The sequence below is a fragment of the Microcaecilia unicolor genome, chromosome 9, assembly GCF_901765095.1.
Source record: "Microcaecilia unicolor chromosome 9, aMicUni1.1, whole genome shotgun sequence".
Lineage (NCBI taxonomy): Eukaryota > Metazoa > Chordata > Amphibia > Gymnophiona > Siphonopidae > Microcaecilia > Microcaecilia unicolor.
Window position 1 is genome coordinate 37087243 of NC_044039.1, and position 21226 is coordinate 37108468.

Consider the following 21226-nt stretch of genomic DNA (forward strand, 5'->3'; position numbering starts at 1 on the left):
CTGTGTGAGAGTGAGAATGTGCAAGTGTGTGTGTGTGACAGAGAGTGGGTGTGAGTGTGTCTGTGAGAGAGCGTGTGTGTATGTGAGAATGAGTGTGTGCGAGTGCTTATGTGAGACAGTGAGTGTCCTTCCCTGTCCCCCCCTGTCAGGTGTCAGGACTGGGGGGACTGTGGACAGTCATGAAGGCAGCCCCTACCAAAATAATGAAAGCAAGACCATTTGTATAATAATCACTGCATTCCAGAGAACAAAATGGAGCAAGTTCCCACTTTCTATCTTTTGCTTTCTGTATTCAGTAGCTGACAGGCTTGCTAGACTTACCTAAGTGGCTGCAGCTGCAATACAGTGAAAAGAAAGCAAGGAAACCTATGAGACGTAGATACGGCCGTCCCCTTGGCCTCTGACGCTCCTCCCTTCTTCTATTTGACTTCCCTCTGATAGGTCCGTCATTCGGTGTGACGCTCCTCCCTTTTCCTGTTTCAGTTCCCTTTGATAGGTCAGAGCGGTGCAGCTGTGACACTCCTCCCTTCTCTGATAGGTCAGGGCGGGGCAGAGATGTAGTGTGCTTAACAATGGTTACAGAGCTTCGAACATACGAACTGTTGAAGCCTCAGAGTGTGCTTTAGAACGTTGAGGGTGCTTTTTATGTGCAGATGGGGCGTGGCTGAGACTGAGGGTGAGTAGTCCGAATAGCCTAGCCTACCAGGAGGACAGGAGTTCAGGACAGATGGAGTGAGCTTCAGAACGTGTGAGGGAGGATTTTATTTATATAGATTCTGCACATTGTGACCCTTTTACTAAAGCTTAGCACACACTAACAAAATTAATGTGCACTAAATGCTGTAAGCCCATAGGTATAAAATGGGTCTCTTAGCATTTAGGATTAGATTCTCAAGCCTAAAAAATCGGAACCAAAACAAAAATATGCCTAGACATGTTCTATATATGCCTAAATTTCTGCGCAGTTTATAGAATATGCCAAGAGCCCGTCTGCTTGACTAAATTTAGTTGCGGACAGTTACACCAAGTAAAACTTGGTGTAAATGCTGACGCCTAAATTAGGCATGGACCAGGTGTATTCTGTAACAACTCTCACAGATTTTAGAAACACCCATGACCTGCCCATTCCACGCCCATGGCCACACCCATGCAGATGCTTAGCCAGGTTGAGGGCGTAGGGGGAGCAAGAGAGGACTGCCGATGGAGCTGGCAGGGTTGCCAAGAGACAAAGCCGGGCCCAAGGCAAGCACCCCCTGAGGCCCACCCCCTCTCCAGGCCCGCCCACCCCACCTACTTGTCCTGCTCTGTCCTGTCAGTGTGCACATCAAACTTCCACAGGGCCCGGCGCTAGTATTGCTGTCCTGTTCCTGTGCGCGGCAGTACCACAGAGCACAGTCCTTCCTTCCTGCTGCGTCCAAACAGCCTCTTTGGACACAGCAGGAAGGAAGTACTCTGCGGCTACCGCGCATGGGAACAGGAGAGTAATGCTAGCACCGGGAGGACCCCCCTTGGATGCTGGGCCCTGGGGAATTTTGCCCCCCCCTGCCCCCCACCTCTTTGCGGCCATGGGCGCTGGTGCTTAATTTAAATGCAACAGGTCATGTCAAAAATAGGTGCTGGTACTGTCAGAAGTCCATTTGGGGGAGCGACTGCTCCCCTGGCGACCCACCTAGCTACGCCTTTGCACCCATGACCTGCCCATTCCATGAAAAAACAACAAAACAAGCGGAAGAAATCCAGAAAGACCAGACTGAAACCACAGATGGTAAGAGCACCAAGGAAATTTTATTGGGACCCTACACGGTCCGTGTTTCGGCCAAAAAGGCCTTCTTCAGAGGTATTCAAATTGACATATACGGGTGTTCCTCCAAAAATAATCACGAAATGAGACAATCGCTGGTGCTGTCCGAACGGAACATAGACATTAGAGTCTGTGAAATACACCTAAATCCATCCACGCAACTACAATTTAGATGCAGCCATTTACACCAATGAAAAACTGGTGTAAATACCCATGCCTAACTTTAGTGACAAACACAGAAGAAAACAATCCTCCGCACTGGTCAAGCCAAAGGAAAAAGACACAGCGAAGGAGACAGGAAAGATGATGGCAAAAAACTTCTACTGGACTCTACAAAGTTCACAGCATAAGTTTAATTCTTAAAATGAAGACGTCACAGTCTTCTGAAAAAATGAGCTGGTAGCGAACCAGACTTAGCTGTGGAAAGACGTCTTAGAGAAGGCATTTGTCCAGCAGTGACAGCGTACCACAGAGGTAGGAAGTTCATCTTTCCACAGCTAAGTCTGGTTCGCTACCAGTCCATTTTTTCAGAAGATTGTTACGTCTTCCAGAGGTTATTTCAACAACAACATACAGGGACTCCTGAGGCAGGCCTGAGTGGCCGAAACACGACTCGTGTCAAGTTCACATTTTAAGAATTAAACTTATGCTGTGAACTTTGTAGAGTCTAGTAGAAGGTTTTTGCCATCATCTTTCCTATCTCCTTCGCTGTCTTTTGCCATCATCTTTCCTATCGCCTTCGCTGTGTCTTTTTCCCATGCCTAACTTTAGACATGGAGTGTGTTATTCTATAACTGTGCGTAAATTTTTGGAATGCCCCAAATCCGACCATGCTCCTCTCATATCCACGCCCCCTTTTGGGATCTCCGTGGTAACATTTACGAGGACTATGATATAGAATAAGCTTAGCAAGTAGTGTGCATAAATTCTAATTATTGCTGATAATTGCCTGTTAGCATCCAATTATCAGTGCTGATTGGCTCGTTAACAAATTAAATTACACCCAGATTTGCGTGCTTAACTCAAGGTGCCAGATATAAAATTTGGGAGATAATGCTCATGCTTGCTGGGGGAAGGGGGGGGGAAGAGTTAGACTTGGTTATTCTTGCAGTTCTCATCCTTTAATAGTCTTTTGCATCTGTTCTGTATCCAGTTCATTTTAAGTTTTTACCAAATTTCAGGGGGTGCAGGAGTATCATGATGGGTAATATGGTGGGGGGGGGGGGGGGGGGAGCTGTATGTATTCCAGAAATACACACGCAAAATGATGCAACCAAATTATTCACCCGGAGCTTATAATTGAATAGGAGTTTTATAAATGTAAGAAAAGCATAATTTTTTTTAAAACCCTTTTTGTTTGATCTATGCCAAATGTTCTGGATGTCAGGGGGACACGAGAATTCTGAAGGCGGTCTTGTTTTCGGATCCGCATATTTCACAAAGAGGTGCACAATTACTCCAGCAATAATTTTTCAGCTTTGCATCCGATCCTTACCAAATGTTACAAGAATTATGAAACAGGTATTTTGGGGAGAATCAATCCATTCTACAAATGTGCATGTTTTTATAATTTCAGCTGCAATAAAAGGTTGGCTCTCAAAGATTATTAACATCATCATTTCCTTATCAGGTGGCTTATGGCTTGGAACTCCTTGTTACATCAGATTATTTTTTGTTTAGAAAGGCTCTGAAGACTTCCTTGTTTTGAAAATTTGTGTTAACTAGTTCTTGAGCATTTAGTCTATGACTACCGTAATTCTTGGATTTACCTAGTTTTTCTTGTTGTTATCCACGTAGAATAGGTGTTTGTGGAATACAAGAAATGTAGGGGTCCTTTTACCAAGCTGCGGGAAAAACGGCCCCCCGCTGCTAGCGCAGGGCCCTTTTTACCGCAGTGAGTAAAAAAAACTCTCAGCACACATGGCCATGCAGTGGGAGAACTCTTACCGCATGGCCATAGGACAGGTAGCCCTTATCGCCACCCATTGAGGTGGCGATAAGGGCTCCTGTGGTAACTGCTGCCTGATTATTGCTGGGTTATTGCCGCGTAAGCCATTTCCAGGGGGTTTCTTTTTCCCCAAGAAATGGCACACGCTCGGGGTGGGACTACTGCTGGAGTGTGCCACACTTCCCCTGAAACAGTGGCGTAGCCAGGGGTGGGCCCAGGCCCACCCAGTAGCAGCACACCTATGATGTAGTTGACAGGGATCCCCAAGCCCCACCAACTCAAAACTCCCAACAACTGTCCCTCCTGCATACCTTGTAAATTGCAGATCTTTGCCTGCAGCAAGCAGCGATTGATACATACTGTTCGCACTGGCCCCACAGCTTTCCCTCTGATGTATTCCTGCCTATGCCGAAACAGGAAGTTACATCAGAGGGAAGGCTGTGGGGCCAACATGAGCAGTGTGTATTAGCTTCTGCTGGCTGCTGGTGAAAATCTGCTACTTAAAAGGTATGCGGGGGAGGGGGATATTTGAGAGAGTATATGGCATGCAGGCGAGAGAGGTAGAGACCGAATCACTTGTGGGACAGGGTGGAATTCTTCTGCCCACCCATGTTAGGCTCAGGCCCACCCGAAATTCAGTTTCTGGCTACGCCCCTGCCCTGAAACACTTATGAACAATGCTGGTAAAATTATATGCTGGTGCTGAAAATTTTACATGTTAAGCGCTATTCTCTAAAGGGTATGTATCTTTTGTAGAATAACGCTTAGGGCATAAACTGTGCCTAACTTTAAGCGTGTGCAAATACACTTGCTAAAAGCAGATGCCAATGCCTAAATTAGGCTTTCTTCGGCTGAATTCTGTATTTATGTGCATAAAATTTTGGAACACCCCTGAAATGCCCCTAACCACGCCCCCCCCCCCAAAAAAAATTTTTCCACACATTAGGATTTACACGCGGATCATTATAGAATACCATTTGCCCATAAATCCTAATTAAGGCCAATTAACACCAATAATTAGTTGTTAGCAGCCAATTATTGGCACTGATTGGCTTGCAGGGCCACCGCGAGACAGAGCCGGGCCCGGGCTGCCAAGATGCCACCCTCCAACTTGGGCTACCGCCGTCCTCTGCCCTCCTTAATCTCCTGCGTCTGCTCCTCCCTCGATCTGTCACTTTTTTCCTGTGGGCCAGGACCTGGGTTATCACATTAGCACAATGACCCAGGTCCCAATACACAGGAGCAAGTGAGAGACACACTGAAGGAGCAGATCCCTCCCCCCCCCCCCCCCCCCCCCGCACACACACACTTGGCGTCCCATTTGGCTTGTTAAAGCAATTAATTTGCGTGAATAAAATTGGCTATGCATGCTAATTTGTGTGCGCAACTTTAGTCGCAGTTTATAGAATCCGGGAAAACATGCGTAATTGTACCTGCATTGAAGACGTATGAGCAAAAGTAGCCTCATAAGATTTATGGTGTCTGGAGAGCTTCAGAGAAAAAGGCCCATGCAGAACTGCTTGCTCTCTGAGATGTGCACACATCCACTGGTACACAATGAATCCACCGAAAATACCCTGTTGATCCTCTTCTCCCCCCCCCCCCCCCCCCCAACATGCCCTGTAAATCTGTTTGTGGATAGGACACTGGACACAAAAGTTATTAGTTAGTGAAGAAGTCACAGAAACACATCAAGTATGAGTACTGTATATCACATTGTTTTTACATACTTCGAGCAAGGGTGCTATGCATCTCAAAGGGGAGGGGAAAACATCTTAATGTTGAGATTAGCAAGTTATATATTGTTAGCAATACTTTTGGTTATAAAATATTGTCCCAAGACTACATCATATTTAACTACTCTGTGGTTGGCATGATGGCAAAATGCCAACCAGTGTTTAAGCATGAATGACTATAACCTGCACAGAGTGGCAGCTGCAGCTTCACCTTGTTAGACAAATTGGATGTACATAATACATAAGTACATAAGTATTGCCATACTGGACAAGACCAAAGGTCCATCAGGCCCAGCATCATGTTTCCAACAGTGGCCAATCCAGGTCACAAATACCTGGCAAGATCCCAAAAAAGTACAAAACATTTTATACTGCTTATCCCAGAAATAGTGGATTTGACCCAAGTCCATTTAATAACGGTCTATGGACTTTTCCTTTAGGAAGCCGTCCAAACCTTTTTAAAACTCCGCTAAGCTAACCGCCTTTACCACATTCTCTGGCAACGAATTCCAGAGTTTAATTACACATTGAGTGAAGAAACATTTTCTCCCGATTCGTTTTAAATTTACTACATTGTAGCTTCATCGCATGCCCCCTAGTCCTAGTATTTTTGGAAAGCGTGAACAGACGCTTCACATCTACCCATTCTACTCCACTCTTTATTTTATAGACCTCTATCATACGGATCCTTATCTGCCGTCATGTAGTGTGTTACTGTGTTAACTGTGACATACACAGAGACATGAAGATCTCATAAGCATTCTAGATTTTGGAAAGTAAACTAAACTAAAATTATTAGCATGGCAAACAACATAAAATATCTAGTGGTTTTTCAATGAGAAGTTATGTTAATTCAGATGTAATGCAGGGTGTTGTGGTATGAACTTTTCAGCTGGCTTATGCCATTACTGGGTTTGGCTATCTGTGTGCCGGTGTGTCAGGGCCAAAGCCTGTCATGTCTGGGCTCTAACTCGCACTCCCTGTGATTTCATGTTATGTCCTCTTTCAGGGGACGTCCTGTATGAGCTCCTTCAGCACATCTTGAAACAGAGGAAACCTCGGATGATGATCTCACCATTATTTCATCCTGGGAACTCACTCCATACACAACCAGAGGTCACCTCGCAGCAGAATCATGAAGAAGGTAAACAATTCTAGACATTTTCAGTGGGTACAAAGGTGGGTGTCCGATAAAGTTCTTCCTTGAAAATTGGTCCTTCTCCATCTTACTACCTTTACCGTAGCACAGATGAATTTAATTAGTGGTATCGGAAGTAGAAAACTGAATGTGAGGTAGTCCCTCTTTTTCTTTCGAAAAAGTTCTCCTACCTGTGGTGAAATGACAGCTGGACTTTTCCCTGCTTCTGCTGACCTTGTATGAAGTTGAGAGCTGGAGAAGGCTTGGCTATTCCAGCAATTTTAATTGGTTGAAACTCCATCCCACCATACTTATCATGACAAGAACTTTGCTTTGAACATACCATGTCTCTCTTTATACAGACAGTGCAGGTGCAGGCCAGAGAAAAGCTACCGGAGGGTCTGTGTTTCACTGCATGGCAAATAACGGGCAACTGAGCTGGCTACACCTCTTGAGTGGCAATATCTTTTCTGTGTTATCTGCCACGTTCAGGTAGTGTGTGTATCAACCTCTGAGTTGTAGTGTCTACCCATTCCACTCCCAAATTGGCATTTTCTACATTAGATTTTTTAAGTGGAGGAGTGGCCTAAGGGGCGTAGCCAGACTTCGGCGGGAGGGGGGTCCAGTGCCCAAGGTGAAGGGGCACAATTTAGCCCCCCCCCCCGGTACCGCCGACCCCCCCCCTGCCATTGCCGACCCGACGCCACCGCTGCCGCCACCAACTTTGACGACTCCTGCCGACGACCCTCTCGACCACCCCCCCTTGCTCCCCAGCCATCGCCGTGGGGGCTACCTTTCTTGGCGGGGGACCCCAATCCCCGCCAGCCGAGGTCCTCTTCTTCCCGCGAAGGCTTCATTCTGTTTCTGACATCCTGCACGCTGCCAGCAAAGGTAGCCCACGGCGGCGGCTGGGGAGCAGGAGGGGGGTCGAGAGGGTCATCGGCGGGAGGGGGGTCAAGAGGGTCGTCAGCAGGGGGGTCCAGGTCCAAATCTGCGGGGGCCCAGGCCCCTGTGGCCCCACGTAGCTACGCCACTGGGCCTAATGGTTAGTGCAATAGGCTTTGATCCAGGCTGCCTGGGCATTCTTGTGCTAACCAGTTAGTGCATCTACATTACCACACCCTAACTGGTTAGTGCACAGATAACGCAGGAGCCCTTACTGCCTACAAAAAAAAGGTAGAAGTAAGTACTGCCATGGCCATTTTTTAAAAATGGCTGTGTGCTAATGGCAACATTATAGACATTGTGCCCTTGTATAAGTCTCTGGTGAGGCCCCATTTAGATTACTGCGTGCAATTCTGGAGACCACATCTACAAAGATATAAACAGAATGGAGTCGGTCCAGAGGGCGGCTACAAAACTGATCAGTGGTCTCTGTTGCAAAGCATATGGGGACAGGCTTAAGGCTCTCAATATCTATACTTTGGAAGAAAGGCGGGAGAGAGGGGATATGATAAGAGATGTTTAAATACCTCTGTGGCATTAATGTGCTGGAGGTGAGCCTCTTTCAAATGAAGGAAAACTCAGGAATGAGGGGGGGGATAGGATGAAGTTAAGCGGATATAGACTTAGGACTTAGGAGTAAGCTCCTTTGAGCAGGGACTGTCCTTCTTTGTTAGATTGTACAGCGCTGCGTAACCCTGGTAGCGCTTTAGAAATGTTAAATAGTAGTAGTAGTAGAGTAATCTAAGGAAGTACTTTTTTCAAGGAAAGGGTGGTGGATGCGTGGAATCGCCTCCCGGTGGAAGTGGTGGAGTCGAGGACTGTGTGAATTTAAGAAAGCATGGGACAGGCACGTGGGATCTCTTAGGGAGAGGGGGAGATAATGGTTGCCGTGGATGGGCAGACTGGATGGTCCATTTGGCTCTTATCGGCTGTCATGTTTCTATGTTTCTAATGCGAAAAATAGAAAATCAGGGTTTTTACGGCCGCAATAAAAATGACCTTAGTGTGTGGGGAAAACCCACGTAAAGGCAACTTTTTACTGTAGCTTACTAAATTGGCCCATAAATAGTTTGTACTGTGTATATTATCTTCAGCTGATTTTAGCAATGTATACTAACATTTTTGAAGAATTTATGAAAGTTGATTTGTCGTTAGTTAACATGAAAAACAGAAGATGTGGCAAAGCTCTAAACTAGCAATATAATAAATGACAGATAAACAAAAGCGTGGCCCCTCCAGTCTACCCAGAAAAGTGCCCAGGGTTGTATCTGCCTCTCTCTGCGGGTTGCCCTTCCTTTTCCTGTAACTTACTGCTGGTGCAGTCTATTCCCCTCTGTGCCTCTTTTTTTCCTTTAAAGTGTGAAAACTATTTTTAGGTCTTCTGTGAGTGGAAATCCTCTACTAGGTGAGGCAAAAAAAAAAAAGTAACCCCCCCCCCCCCCTAGAGTTTTTTGCCATTTCCTCAGCAACCGCTTTGCTATTCAACGAGAAATTTTATGTATTTTTTTAGTCATTATACTTACGTATTCCTTCAGCGGTGTTGACGTTGCTGACATTTTAGCGTTACTAGCTAGCGATTTTAGCGTGTTAAAAATGTTCAAGCTAAAACACAATAAAATAACATCATTCAAATGATACAATTAGCAATATTAAAGAATAATTTTACTTCTATACATTTTTTGTTCACATTTTTCATTCTTTCCTTCCTCCCTTGACACAGTAAGGGCTCCTTGTACTAAGCAGCGGTAAGCCCAATGCGGGCTGACTGCTTCCTATACAGGAAGTACCGCTGGGCTACCGCAGCAGCCTGGCGGTACTTCCCAACCCTAGCATGCCGTCATTTCCGGCACTACAAAATTTTTTTTTATTTTTGTAGCGCCGGAGTGTACCCAGTGGTAATCGGGCAGTGCTGTGCGCTGCCCGGTTACCTCCGGGTTAATGTGGGAGCTCTTACCACTACCTCAGTGAGTGGCGGTAAGGGCTCCTCCCCAGAAATGGCCACGTGGCAAGTGCCTTACTTGCCGCCCGGCCATTTCCTGTCGGAAAGCGAGACTTCCCTTTTGCCAGCTGCGGTAAAAGGGGGCCTCAGTGAGCGTGTAAAACACACTCCGATGCCAGCGCCGGCCCCCTTTTTCCGCAGCTTGGTAAAAGGGGCCCTAAATGCCACATTCCCAAGTTGAAAAGGTGTAAGGTAAACCCTTATCCAAGTCTGTACTCTTCAGTGCTGCTCCATACCCAGCCATAAGTTGTGCCCGGTTTCCACTTCCGAGCTGGACTCCCATATCCTCCTGGGTCTTCTTCACTGCCACAAATATGCATGACTGGCCCCTAGTGGTTAACAACAGACACGTACACTTTCCCCCCAAAGGTGGACAGCCCCACACTCCCAGCATCCCCCCATGTTGTTAGGCCATCTTCCCAGGTTGTTGGCATTGCTTTCTGGTTTGAAAAGAGTTAATCTGGTTAAGCCAGTAAAGCAATTTGAGTAGCTCTGTGCTTCCTGGCTCAGGTTCTCAGTACAGAGGGCATTTTTCCTTTGGCTGCTGCCAAAATGCTGTACAGCTGCCAAGCTGCTGTAGAAGGAAACCTTTTCCAGCTAAAAATAGTTTCTATGATCTTTAAAGTAGTGCAGATTAGAGCTTTCTTCTATTCACCTGTCCTGCAGAGCATAAAGGAAGTGACATATCAGGAAATCTTTTCTTTTCCTCATATAATAATCAACTGGTGTTTAAACCTTGCCATATCAAGTTAACTGGAGGTTAATAAGAAAGATTTTTCTGAGAGGCAGAAAGGTTACAAATGGATAAGGGAAATTTGTAAAGTATTACAGTACTTTTCAGCTAAAGACATGGAAATAATGATCAGTGACATTCTCCTTCATGTTTTCAAAGCTTCGAAGCAGATAGTGGGCCTTAACCTAGGTGATGGAATTTAAGACGTTTCATAAAAAGAAAAAGTTTCCTTACTGTCTCAAGCAACTTTCTTTGCCAGGGCTGGGGATGTTGTGAAGGAAGCATTCACTGCCCCAGAGGAAAGGGCATATTGGCAACACCTAGTTGCTGGAGTTTGGGCTTTTATGATTGTCAGGTTTCAAGAGGAGCCTTGGTGCACAGTTCCCTGCTGAGGGCCGTCACTGCAATGATTGGAATACAGTTGGGAGGTGATACAAAATAGGGCACGAAATGCCTGGGTTAGGTGCAAATGAAGACTCACCGTGCCGTAACCCAGCATCTGCTTCTGATAGACCTAGAAACACAAAGAAGCATGAGGAAACTTGTAGGGCAACAGTTGAACCATTTTCTTTCATCCTGATGTTTCAAAAATTGAAGCACTACAGAAGGATTTGTTGGAGCTGTGGGGCAGGAAGAAATATTTGGTACCAAAATTAAACATGTGAAAACTGGAGTGTTCACGCTGGTGGATAGTAAATAAAAATAAGTATTAAATTCTTGATTCCAAACTTATACCCCCCCCCCCCCCCCCGATATTGGGATTTACACCGGCTGCACAGAGCACATCCTAAAGAAACTCCAGACGGCGCAAAATACGGCAGCGAGATTAATATTTGGTAAATCAAGGTTTGAAGCAGCAAAAACCCTTAGAGAGAAACTTCACTGGCTCCCCATAAAAGAGCGTATCGAATTCAAAATCTGTGCTCTAACCCACAAGACCGCTCTCTAAACAAATCTCTTTTGTCGTCCCCCTTCTCCTCCACTGCTAACTCTAGACTTCGTTCCTTTTATCTTGCTGCACCTTATGCCTGGAACCGTCTTCCTGAACCCATACGTCTAGCTCCATCTCTACCTGTTTTTAAATCTATGTTGAAAGCTCACCTTTTCACTACTGCGTTTGGCCCCTAACTGTTACTCATTTGCCCTCCTCCTTCCCTGTTCTTCTTTACCCTGTAATTCCCTTGCCCGTAATGTCTTGTCTGTCTGTTTTACTTAGATTGTAAGCTCTTTGAGCAGGGACGGTCTCTCTATGTCAAGTGTTCAGCGCTGCGTGCGGCTGGTAGCGCTATATAAATGTTAGTAGTAGTAGTTTACGGGGAAGCTCCAGCTTATATGTTCAGCCTGATTGACCTCCCTTCCAGGAATTCCAAAAAGCCTTCTCATACCTATCTCAATCTCCACTATCCTAGCTGCAGGAATCTGAGATACAAATTGCTCTTCTCCTCCTCCTTTTACTTTGCGAGTCCTCGTTACTGGAATGCTCTACCATTACTACTACTACTATTTAACATTTCTAAAGCGCTACCAGGGTTACGCAGCGCTGTACAATCTAACAAAGAAGGACAGTCCCTGCTCAAAGGAGCTTACAATCTAAAGGACAAAAAAGTGCAGTCAATCAAATTGGGGGCAGTCTAGATTTCCTGGATAGAGGTACAATGGTTAGGTGCCCGAAAGCGACATTGAAGAGGTGGGCTACATTAAAGGAGACCACCGACCACAATCTGTTCAAGAAGTCCCTTAAGACTTATCTATGTGATAAATCATACTCTTCTGTTATTTAATTACCTACCGGCCCTTGTTTGCTCCCCTCCCAAGATGTTCCTTATTCTTTGTTCTGGATTAAGAACTGGTTGAAAGATAGGAAGCAGAGAGTAGGATTGCGTGGCCAGTATTCTCAGTGGAGGAGGGTAGTTAGTGGGGTCCCGCAGGGGTCTGTGCTGGGTCCGTTGTTTTTTAATGTATTTATAAATGACCTAGAGATGGGAATAACTAGTGAGGTAATTAAATTCGCCGATGACACAAAATTATTCAGGGTCGTCAAGTTGCAGGAGGAATGTGAACGATTACAGGAGGACCTTGCGAGACTGGGAGAATGGGCGTGCAAGTGGCAGATGAAGTTCAATGTTGACAAGTGCAAAGTGATGCATGTGGGTAAGAGGAACCCGAATTATAGCTACGTCTTGCAAGGTTCCGCGTTAGGAGTTACGGATCAAGAAAGGGATCTGGGTGTCGTCGTCGATGATACGCTGAAACCTTCTGCTCAGTGTGCTGCTGCGGCTAGGAAAGCGAATAGAATGTTGGGTGTTATTAGGAAGGGTATGGAGTCCAGGTGTGCGGATGTTATAATGCCGTTGTATCGCTCCATGGTGCGACCGCACCTGGAGTATTGTGTTCAGTACTGGTCTCCGTATCTCAAAAAAGATATAGTAGAATTGGAAAAGGTACAGCGAAGGGCGACGAAAATGATAGTGGGGATGGGACGACTTTCCTATGAAGAGAGGCTGAGAAGGCTAGGGCTTTTCAGCTTGGAGAAGAGACGGCTGAGGGGAGATATGATAGAAGTGTATAAAATAATGAGTGGAATGGATCGGGTGGATGTGAAGCGACTGTTCACGCTATCCAAAATACTAGGACTAGAGGGCATGAGTTGAAGCTACAGTGTGGTAAATTTAAAACGAATCGGAGAAAATGTTTCTTCACCCAACGTGTAATTAGACTCTGGAATTCGTTGCCGGAGAACGTGGTACGGGCGGTTAGCTTGACGGAGTTTAAAAAGGGGTTAGATAGATTCCTAAAGGACAAGTCCATAGACCGCTATTAAATGGACTTGGAAAAATTCCGCATTTTTAGGTATAACTTGTCTGGAATGTTTTTACGTTTGGGGAGCGTGCCAGGTGCCCTTGACCTGGATTGGCCACTGTCGGTGACAGGATGCTGGGCTAGATGGACCTTTGGTCTTTCCCAGTATGGCACTACTTATGTACTTATGTACTTGAATTTGCATGATGTTCTTGTCATAAATGTTGTTAGCCACATAGAGCCCGCCATGGTGGGAATCTGTGGGATATAAAAGTTCTAAATAAATAAATATTCAGCAGTATTTAATTCTCCTGGCCAGTTAAATAACTTTAATCCGGCTAAGCACTTCACGCTAAACGCTAGAGACGCCCATAGGAATATATGGGCATCTCTAGCATTTAGTACTTGCTTATTTTTAGCAAACGCTAAAATCACTAGTGCACCTTAGTAAAAGGACGCCTGAATACTGATTCTATCATTTATTTATCTATGACATTTGTACCCACATTATCCCAAACAAGTTCGGGTTCAATGTGGCTGATCATCAAGTAGAACAATTGACAACTTGTCTAAGTTAGATTAGATATACTTTCAGAAACTTGTGTGAATACCATGCAATTAACAAAATAGAATATAGTAGAATCAACAAGAATAATACATCTTGAAGACTATGCAGTGAATCAGTTGCTTTTGTCAGTGAGAGATGATCTTGCCAAGTGAGTTTTTAGCAATTTGCGAAATATGAAATAGTTAAGAACATAAGCGTTGCCATACTGGGACAGACCGAAGGTCCATCTAGCCCAGCATCCTGTTCCTAACAGGGGCCAATCCAGGTTACAAGTACCTGGCAAGATCCCAAACCAGTATAATACATTTTATGCTGCTTGTCCTAGAAATAAGCAGTGGCTTTTCCCAAGTCCGTTTTATTAATTGCTTATGGACTTTACTTTTAAGAGCTTAGCTAAACCTTTTTTAAACCCTGCTAAGCTAATTGCTTTTACCACATTCTCTGGCAATGAATTTCAGAGTTTAATTACACATTGCGTGAAGAAATATTTTCTCCGATTTGCTTTAAATTTACTGCTTTGTAGCTTCATTGCATGCCCCCTAGTCCTAGTATTTTTGGAAAAAGTAAACAAGCGATTCATGTCTACCCACTCATTGTTTTATAGACCTCTATCATATCTCCCCTCAGCTGCTTTTTCTCCAAACTGAAGAGCCCTAGCTACTTTAGCCTTTCCTCATTGGGAAGTTGTCCCTTCCCCTTTATCATTTTCGTCACCCTTCTCTGTTTGACATAATCGCTTGGGAAGGGAATTCCATCTCTTAGCACATTGGTAAGAGAATCCAACATTATGAATTGTTTTATATTGAAGTTTACTGCAATTTGGGAAATGGAGAACAAGGAAGATTTTGATGCTTTATGTTTTGGCAACTCAGTGAGGTTCTGCATATAAGATGGAGATAGGCCATATATGGTTTGATAAGCAAATACACATAATTTGAATGTGATAACGTGCATTTATTGGAAGCCAATGTAATTTTAGTAATAAGAGAATCGCTTTAGAATGGCAGGGAGCCATGAGTTCAAGGTGGGATGCCATGTTCTGGGCTGTTTGTAATTTTCTGAGTGATGATGTTTTTAGTCCAGCATAGATTGCATTACAGTAGTCAAATTTAGATAGTACTAGTGATTGGATTAAGGATCTGAAGATTGAGCTCGGAAAGTGTGGTCTCAGTATAACGGCACTGGGGGACCAAGATTCTGTTATAGAATTCTAGTGTTAATCAGCATTAACCCACCTACATATAGGCAGATCCACTTACACTATGTCAATAGCAGGCATAAATGTACATGCGTAAACGCAGCACTTTAGTGTATAACTTGCAGTATTCTGTAATCTGATGCGTGTAAATGTTGGTCCTGCACATGCCCCACTCATGCTCTTCCCTTATGAACATCCCCTTGCGTCTATATGCCAAACAAGTTGCATACGTCATTTCTATAATAGCGCTGAGAGCTCAGATAGCATTTACCTGCGCAAGTATATGCTTAGAAATGAAACTCAAATCTAGGCAATAAGACTGAATCAATGAAGAATCCTTTAATGTTATAGACCGTGCTTTGGTGCCAACTGTGCCTGCCTCAGTGGTCAAATTAGTACTCTCAAGAAATGCAAAAATGAAATAAAAAAAAAGGGGGGAGGGGGTCATTGCGCAACAGTAGGCAGCAACATACATAAAGCACGTCCATACACATTGACGGCTTCCATGCCAGGTCTATTACTTTAAAGGATTCTTCATTGATCCAGTCTTGAGGGCTTCTTTGTAAATTTCTTCTTTTGCTGTTTGCTTAAATATAGGCACCAACGTGGTGTGTCTTGGGTTTGCAATTGCAACTTGATGACTTGTTGTGAGATGGGAATTTGTGGGGAGTACTGTAAATGTACCACATGAGAGATTGTTTTGTATGTTCTCTCCCAAGGAAAGGGGGCGGCACTGAGGGTATTCCTAGGGTGTGGTTTTACTTTGCTCAGGCAATGTTGATATTCGGTACTCTCCTGCTAGGTATCGATTTAAATCAGGCTGCAGAAAGAGAAGGTCTAAAGTTGTCCCGATAAATTTTCCACAGAATATAACCAGATAAAGTTATCTGGATAAGTTTGGCTAACCATCCAGATAACATTATCCAGGTAAGTATCTGGATAACTTTAATTATGGACTCCTGAGGTCCTACAACTGTGAGTAAATTTGAAGAGAAATGGCAGATATTTAAAAACAGAATCAGAAATGTAATACTAATTTTTCGTGTTACCAATTAATGTTTTATTTTTTTACGCCTAGATCATTTTTCCCAGCGACAGTCAAGACCATCACTAGATAAAATCCCTCAGAACCCTCCAACCATTGAGCTCCTCCATCGCTCCCGATCACCCATCACCACTAATCACCGACCTTCACCAGATCCTGACCAACGGCCCCTGCGGTCCCCCATGGACAATACCATTCGTCGCCTCTCTCCAGCGGACAGGCTCCAAGGCAATAGACTTCACCTGGAAAACAATCATCATTCCCAGGAACCCTATCCTCTTTCGGTGTCCCCCATTGAGAACAACCATTGCCCGCCTCCTGAAGCACTTCCAAAACCTCCCAGCCCCCGACAGGAGAACCACAGAGTGATTCAACTTATGCCCAGCCCCATTATGCACCCCCTGATACTGAACCCCAGGCACTCGGTGGAGTTCAAACAATCTAGGCTGCCTGAGGACGGTGTGCACAGAGAGGGAAAGCCTATTAACCTCTCTCATCGGGAAGAACTGGCATACATGAACCACATCATGGTATCCGTGTCCCCTCCTGAGGAGCACGCAATGCCCATAGGGAGAATAGCAGGTAAATGTAACTTGACGTCCATGCCTTTCTGTGAGTTTGGTGATGTCATGGATGGGCGCACTAGTACTTCTGAAAATGAGCTTTTAAATGCCTTCATTCAAGTAATTCCTATTTATTTGATGAATCCTATTGCAAACTGGTAAGTCAGAATGAGGTGAAAATATTAGCAATAATGCTCAAAAAAATATCTAATATTGTATTTGTCCTTGAGGATCTCTCCGAAGTGGGATAGTTAATCTTAACAATAACATCTTTTTGCACATGAACATTCTACAGTATTCTAGAATCCAGGAGGTGCTATAGTCACATGAACTATAGGTGGGCTTCCTTTTATTTTGTGGGCCTGGCAGTTTTATCCTGGTTCTTTGAGCTTTCAGCCCAATTAGAACCAGGTTCTGTTGAGCTAAGATGTTATGAGCCTTCATTTATAACTACCTGGGGTTTTTGCTAGGGCTGCATTTCAATTCAAAAATTTAATTCGCCCTTAATTACACAATTAAATATTAATCGAACAATTAATGATATTTTATTTATTTATTTATTTCCCAATGTGGCTTCTTGTGACTCTGGGCAAGTCATTTAATCCTCCAATGTCCCAGGTACAAAATAAGTAAGAAAGGTGGCATATCAAATCCCATCCCCCTTGTCTTTCCTAAAGGACTAATAATCTCCATCCTACCCCTAGATCCAACATGTCTCCCTTTTTCTTCCCTCTCTCTCCTCTTCCCGCAGCTCTATTTTATCTCTTTCTTTCCTGGGGTCCATAAACTTTCTCTTTCTCTCTCTCTCTTCCCTTCTTCCCTCCCTCCTTCCCCTCCATCCCCTTGGGCAGCGACACAGACTTGGTGGTGAGCAGCACCAAGCTCTTCTCATAGCTACTGAAGCTCACCGCCTCAGCCATAGTGCCTACCGGTGGCCCCTTCAGTTCTGCTCACTCCCTCTTCCAGAGTTTGGCATCTGGCCCCCTCTCAATCCCCCCTCCTGATGGTCTACCATAAATGTGTTCTTTTGTTGGTCCCCGACAGTGGCAGTGTTGCACATATTCTGCCTGCAGCCTGCTCCAAAATTTTCCCTTTGACCCATCTCGCCTCCTCTGACATCACTTTCTGTTTCTACATGGGCAGGACAGGTCAGAGGGAAAGCTTTGGACCAGGCTGTAGGCACTGTATGTGCTAAGTTGCCACTGCCAGAACCAACAGGAGACCACCTTTAAGATAGACAAGTGCAGGGGGGGGGGTGTTGAATCACAGGTGGGGGAAAGATGCCAGATTGTGCTGCGGACAGGTGGGAGAGAGTGGAAGTTATCCCACAGATTCTATATACGGTGCCTTAATTTTGGCACTGAAATTTGCACGCGGATCCATGATGCACGTGCAAATTAATTAGTTAGCAAGCCATTAACTAGCAATAAATTGACCTTAACAATCATTGCAATTAATTTGCATTAATTAGATTTTGCGCACCCATATTCCTGCATTCTGTTCTATAACTCCACACAGCTAAATTCCCTAACGGGCAACTTGGAAGAGGGCGTGGTAGCAGGGCCGCTGAGGGGGGGTGGGGGGGGGGCAAAATTCCCGGGGTCCGGGCCTCCAAGTCCCTTGGCGACCCTACGTGATAGATGCATTCCAAAAATTTGCATGCAGAGTTAGAGAATACCACCATTCTCGTGCTCAAATGCCAAGAGTTGGGCGCTGGAATTTACACCAGGTTTCAGCTGGCGTAAATACTGGCACCCAAATTTGAGTGCAGGAATGGGCTTTAAGCGCTATTTTATAAAAAGTACTCCCCTCGGAGCATTCTTTTCATCAATTTTTTATTGACTACTTATGCACAATCAATACAATTGTTTCATGACAGAAAATATTTGAACCACTCAATATAATAATTCAGAGACATGAAGTCACTAAAATGGGCCGTCGACAAGTATTTCTCACTTATCCCCCTTCCCCCATCCCACCCCCTATGCTGTATTGCTGCAATCTAGCAATAAGCGTAGTATCAAACCCCTCCCCCCTTAATGCCCCCAGACCCCCTTAACCCTCCCCTCCCCACCTATCCCCAGATTCTAAAGAAAAACAAAGCCCTCTTTCCAGGTCCCGCGAGGTCTGGTTTCCCTCGAAGCATTCTGTATAGAATTGCACTCTGCTGATTTTTTCAGGTGTCCGTATATTTATAACTGAAAAATCATCAACCATGAAAGAGGGGCTGGGACTAACCATGCAAGGCAGGGATTACCAGGAGGATCTTCCTTTTTTACATTTTGCCCCAGTCCATGGGTACAGGTGTTGGCTGTTAGGGCACTAGCCCTCCAAGGATTTGGGGGATCTTCCCCACCCAAGAAAGAGGGCACTTTGTTATCGGGCAGAGAGGCCACATGAGGGAAGGGAGGATTTTCTTTTGTGCACCCTGGCAAGAGCTTAAACTGGGCCTGTCATTCAGTGCTACTGTGGTCGGGAACGTGGGATGTTCCCAGTCGCATTTGCACAATTATTGTAGCATTTTAACAGTGGTATCAGATACAGCGGGTTACTAAGGTATACCATGCATTAAAACAGCGGGTAAAAAACTTTAGTAAAAAAACTATTGAGTAGTGGCTGCTCCCCTTCAGGGGTTGCAAACCCTGCCTCTAGAGTATCTCTGACTCTGGCCATCCCAAGAATCTAACCCATGTTTTCTGCCTGACAACCCACAGTACTTGCCCGTGAGACACTCTGCCAGTCTGGTGTGATTCTTTTCAGGAGGTAGATAATTAGCAATTCCTTTTAAAAATGTTTACCTTTGTTTTTAGAAAGCACTGCTGCTTTAAGGATAATTTGCTAAGTAGGTGCCATCTCTAGATTGGCAAATTCATGTTATTTTCTCATATCATAAGACCTGTACTGAGTACATAAGTACATAAGTAGTGCCATACTGGGAAAGACCAAAGGTCCATCTAGCCCAGCATCCTGTCACCGACAGTGGCCAATCCAGGTCAAGGGCACCTGGCACGCTCCCCAAACGTAAAAACATTCCAGACAAGTTATACCTAAAAATGCGGAATTTTTCCAAGTCCATTTAATAGCGGTCTATGGACTTGTCCTTTAGGAATCTATCTAACCCCTTTTTAAACTCCGTCAAGCTAACCGCCCGTACCACGTTCTCCGGCAACGAATTCCAGAGTCTAATTACACGTTGGGTGAAGAAACATTTTCTCCGATTCGTTTTAAATTTACCACACTGTAGCTTCAACTCATGCCCTCTAGTCCTAGTATTTTTGGATAGCGTGAACAGTCGCTTCACATCCACCCGATCCATTCCACTCATTATTTTATACACTTCTATCATATCTCCCCTCAGCCGTCTCTTCTCCAAGCTGAAAAGCCCTAGCCTTCTCAGCCTCTCTTCGTAGGAAAGTCGTCCCATCCCCACTATCATTTTCGTCGCCCTTCGCTGTACCTTTTCCAATTCTACTATATCTTTTTTGAGATACGGAGACCAGTACTGAACACAATACTCCAGGTGCGGTCGCACCATGGAGCAATACAACGGCATTATAACATCCGCACACCTGGACTCCATACCCTTCCTAATAACACCCAACATTCTATTCGCTTTCCTAGCCGCAGCAGCACACTGAGCAGAAGGTTTCAGCGTATCATCGACGACGACACCCAGATCCCTTTCTTGATCCGTAACTCCTAACGCGGAACCTTGCAAGACGTAGCTATAATTCGGGTTCCTCTTACCCACATGCATCACTTTGCACTTGTCAACATTGAACTTCATCTGCCACTTGCACGCCCATTCTCCCAGTCTCACAAGGTCCTCCTGTAATCGTTCACATTCCTCCTGCGACTTGACGACCCTGAATAATTTTGTGTCATCGGCGAATTTAATTACCTCACTAGTTATTCCCATCTCTAGGTCATTTATAAATACATTAAAAAGCAACGGACCCAGCACAGACCCCTGCGGAACCCCACTAACTACCCTCCTCCACTGAGAATACTGGCCACGCAATCCTACTCTCTGCTTCCTATCTTTCAACCAGTTCTTAATCCATAATAATACCCTACCTCCGATTCCATGACTCTGCAATTTCTTCAGGAGTCTTTCGTGCGGCACTTTGTCAAACGCCTTCTGAAAATCCAGATATACAATATCAACCGGCTCCCCATTGTCCACATGTTTGCTTACCCCCTCAAAAAAATGCATTAGATTGGTGAGGCAAGACTTCCCTTCACTAAATCCGTGCTGACTTTGTCTCATCAGTCCATGTTTTTGTATATGCTCTGCAATTTTATTCTTAATAATAGCCTCCACCATCTTGCCCGGCACCGACGTCAGACTCACCGGTCTATAATTTCCCGGATCTCCTCTGGAACCCTTCTTAAAAATCGGAGTAACATTGAGTTGCACAATCATTTACTTGGGTAAATAACAATTTATCCAGGTAAGTTGAATTATCTTAAAATTTCCCTATTCAAATAGCTAAAAAGTACAGATGGGATTCACAAGGCACATAACCTTTAAGGACATATCCGTGGTTGTGATCAAAATACATATGTAGAATGGAATTTTCAAACCTGCACACTCACTTTATACTTCTTTCCTCTCTCTGCAGAAAAAGGAAGCACAAAGTCTGTGGGTACTTCTGTCACTGGGTACCCATGTAAGTAAATTTTCAAAAGAATCACTACATAACATAGTTTTCTTTGAAAATTGCCTACCAGGACTTACAGGTATGAGACT

General features: G+C 44.7%; 1 protein-coding gene across 2 annotated transcripts in view; it reads left to right on the forward strand.

The window, feature by feature from the left end:
• Positions 1 to 21226, forward strand: part of ETV6 (ETS variant transcription factor 6) — a 252415-nt gene that overhangs the window by 189936 nt on the left and 41253 nt on the right. Inside the window, exons 4-6 of one of the 2 annotated variants that reach the window (XM_030214955.1) lie at positions 6495 to 6629; positions 15944 to 16492; positions 21099 to 21146. In XM_030214955.1, coding sequence (XP_030070815.1) covers positions 6495 to 6629; positions 15944 to 16492; positions 21099 to 21146 — 732 coding nt within the window. The remainder of the gene's footprint in view (positions 1 to 6494; positions 6630 to 15943; positions 16493 to 21098; positions 21147 to 21226) is intronic. The other variant, XM_030214957.1, reaches the window with a different exon arrangement.